The sequence below is a fragment of the Lepidothrix coronata genome, unplaced genomic scaffold (genome assembly GCF_001604755.1).
Source record: "Lepidothrix coronata isolate B3197 unplaced genomic scaffold, Lepidothrix_coronata-1.0 Scaffold147, whole genome shotgun sequence".
Classification (NCBI taxonomy): Eukaryota; Metazoa; Chordata; class Aves; order Passeriformes; family Pipridae; genus Lepidothrix; species Lepidothrix coronata.
The window spans coordinates 681,970-685,228 of record NW_016690327.1 but is presented as its reverse complement, the minus strand read 5'-3'; the positions used below and the strand labels follow the sequence as shown (position 1 = coordinate 685,228).

The window sequence follows — 3,259 nt, the reverse complement described above, 5'->3', positions numbered from 1 at the left end:
CCAAGTGCCCTCAGTGTCCTCCCACGGCTTCAAATCAAGTCCCTTCCCATCCTCGTTGCCTCCTTTGGACACTGTAACAATCAAACACCCATTAACACCTTTTCCTGTCCCCTTTTCCCCCCTGGCCCTGCACCCCCCGTGTCCAGCCGTCGCCTGTCCCGACATCGGCAGCATCGCGGTGGAGCACGGCCGGTGGAGACTCACCTACGAGATCCAGTACCACTACAACGCCCAGCTCATGCTCATCTGCGACCCTGGCTACTACTACACGGGCCAGAGGGTCATCAGGTGCCAGGCCAACGGCAAGTGGAGCATAGGGGAGCCCATGCCCACCTGTAAAAGTAAGAGCACTCGGGGCAGGGCGGTCTCGCAGGGGGTGGGGGGCCTTTGCTTTCCCTTTGGTGGGTGCAGCCACCCCACAGCCCTGGCTGCTCTTGGCAGCACCTGAGGTGGATGCACCAGAACTCTGTGGTAGAAGAGGGTTTGGATGCAGGGAGAGGTCACGTCCTGATGTGATTCTTGGTTTGATGCGAGCGGCTCTGGGTGAGCTCAGGCGCTCTGAGCTGTCGGGTCCCAGCAGCTTTGCTGTCACCGCTGCCAGATGCTCTGAAGTTTGCTTTTAAGAAGGGAAAAATAAAACCTGCTGGTGTAAAACCTCCCCTCTTCCCTCTCCGTGCAAACACCAGGTTTACAAGGGTAGCAGTGTCACCCGTAAATCAAAACCACTCTGGGCAAACAAGCAGCTCTCAGTTGTTCTGCCACGACTGCTGTGCTTTGGATCTTCCCTTTTGTCAAAGGTGGAGGTTTTTTTCCCTCTCTAAGTGCAGACAGAGACAGAAGAACCTCTCCTTCCCTCCTGCCTCCCTTTGTTTGTGGAGATGTGACTGCGGGGTGGGTGACAGATGTACTTTTCCCCCCTGCCAGCTCTTCCGCCAGATCCGGGAGCAGGAGCCTGACCTCGTTTTATTCCCTCAGCCTTATTGCCACCTAAATTCAAATGACAGGATCTTGGCAGAGCACTGAGGTCACGAGCACCCAGCGTGAGTCCCTTGGCTGAGGGCAGGAGCTCCGGAGGGTTTGCAGATCTTTGAGGCAGAGAAAATAAAGATAAAAAAGGAGGAGCTGAAGTGTGTGGCTGGGAGCTGTGGCTGCAGGGCTCCAGCTGCTGCAAACCCACCTGGGCGTCCTCTGGGGGTCTCATCTTCAGGTGCCAGCTCTGTCCTGGAGGTCACAGGGTGGGGAAAAGCTGGGTGTCACTTTTCACTGGAAATTTTGTGCCATTTCAAGGCAACGCTGGACAAGGGCTTGGGAGAATTGGGATTGTTCAGCCTGGACAAGAGAAGGCTTTGGGGTGACCTGATTGTGACCTTCCAGTGCCTGAAGGGAGCTGAGAGGAAGGATAGAGGGAGACTATTTACAAGGGCCTGGAGGGACAGGACAAGGGGGAATGACTTTAAGCTGTAAAAGGGGAGATCTGGTTGGGATATTGGGAAGAAATCCTTCCCTGGGAGGGTGGGGAGGCCCTGGCACAGGTTGCCCAGAGGAGCTGTGGCTGCCCCATCCCTGGAAGTGTCCAAGGCCAGCTTGGAACAACCTGGGCTAGTGGAAGGTGTCCCTGCCCAGGGTAGGGGGTGAGACTGGGTGATCTTTAAGGTCCCTTCCAACCCAAACCATTCTGGGATCGTGTGATGTTGTGGAATTCCTACAAGTCAAGTTTCCCACTGCACCTGACAGCGGGTTAATGGTAGAAATATTCCTGTGTGAGAAACTTTCCGTGTGAAAAGCTCCTTTAGTTTCTTCCTGGCCTGTCTTTAGCACTCCCCTCGTGTCCTGAACATAAATATTAACGGCACTTGTATTTGTCACCTCGTCTAACACGGCTCTGAATTGTTATTATCCTTGTAACTACTTAATAATCTTTCCCACTCATTCCTTACTCCAGTAAGGAGTGACTGAGGGAGGTTCTTCCCAAACCAGCTGCTCCCAGCCTGGTTTTGCTCACGGTGCTTTTGGGATCTGTCCTAGTTATCTCCTGCGGGGACCTGCCGACGCCTCCCAACGGGAACAAGATCGGGACCCTGACCAGCTACGGGGCCACAGCCATCTTCTCCTGCAACACTGGCTACACCCTGGTGGGCTCCCGGGTCAGGGAGTGCATGGCCAACGGGCTCTGGAGCGGGGCAGAGGTCAGATGTCTGGGTAGGTGTGGGGTTTGTTGGGAAAGAGCCCCGGTGGCAGCGTCCAAGGCGTGTTAGAAAGAGTCCTGATGGTGTTTTGGGAGGGAACTGGGGGGTTTGCTACTTGCTCCAAGTGAGGACTCAGGGCAGGGTTAGGTTGGATGTTACAAAATGGTTTTTCCCCCAGAGGGTGATTGGCACTGCCCAGGCTCCCCAGGGTCTGGGCACAGCCCCAAGGCTGCCAGAGCTCCAGGAGGGTTTGGATGATCTCTCAGGGACAGGGTGGGATTGTTGGGGTGTCTGTGCAGGGCCAGGGATTGGACTGGATGATCCTTGTGGGTCCTTTCCCAATTCTGCTGGAGCTGAAGGGTTTTAAGTAGATCTAAAAAGGGAGCAGACTTTGATACCTGACTGCTCAATAGACACGAGGTGCTCAGAGACCTGAGAGCTTTAAACTGGTGGTGTTTATTTATGGTTGCTCTGCTTTGGTTTATTTATGACAGCAGAGTCTGGAATTAACAGCCTCAAGCTGGAGGAGGACTGGTTAAATGGGATATTGGGGTGGTACCAGGCACAGGTTGCTGTGAGGAAAGGCTGGGAAAATTGGGATTGTTCAGCCTGGACAAGTGAAGGCTTTGGGGTGACCTGATTGTGACCTTCCAGTGCCTGAAGGGAGCTGAGAGGAAGGACGGAGGGAGACTATTTACAAGGGCCTGGAGGGACAGGACAAGGGGGAATGACTTTAAGCTGGAAAAGGGGAGATTTGAGTGGGATATTGGGAAGAAATCCTTCCCTGGGAGGGTGGGGAGATTCTGAGATTCTGGAGCACCTCTGCTATGAAGAAAGGCTTGGGAGAATTGGGATCGTTCAGCCTGGAGAAGAGAAGGCTTTGAGGAGATTTAATTGTGGCCTTGCAGTGCCTGAAAGGGCTGACAAGAAACATGGAGAAAGACTGTTTACAAGAGCACTTAGTGACAGGACAAGGGGAATGGCTTTAAGCTGGAAAAGGGGAGATGTGGGTGGGATATTGGGAAGGAATCCTTCCCTGGGAGGGTGGGGAGGCCCTGGCACAGGTTGCCCAG

General features: G+C 54.2%; 1 protein-coding gene across 1 annotated transcript in view; it reads left to right on the top strand.

Moving 5' to 3' along the window:
* Positions 1-3,259, top strand: part of CSMD2 (CUB and Sushi multiple domains 2) — a 257,406-nt gene that overhangs the window by 221,152 nt on the left and 32,995 nt on the right. The window contains exons 50-51 of the mRNA XM_017828252.1: positions 147-341; positions 2,026-2,199. Of these exons, the coding sequence (XP_017683741.1) occupies positions 147-341; positions 2,026-2,199 (369 nt within the window). The remainder of the gene's footprint in view (positions 1-146; positions 342-2,025; positions 2,200-3,259) is intronic.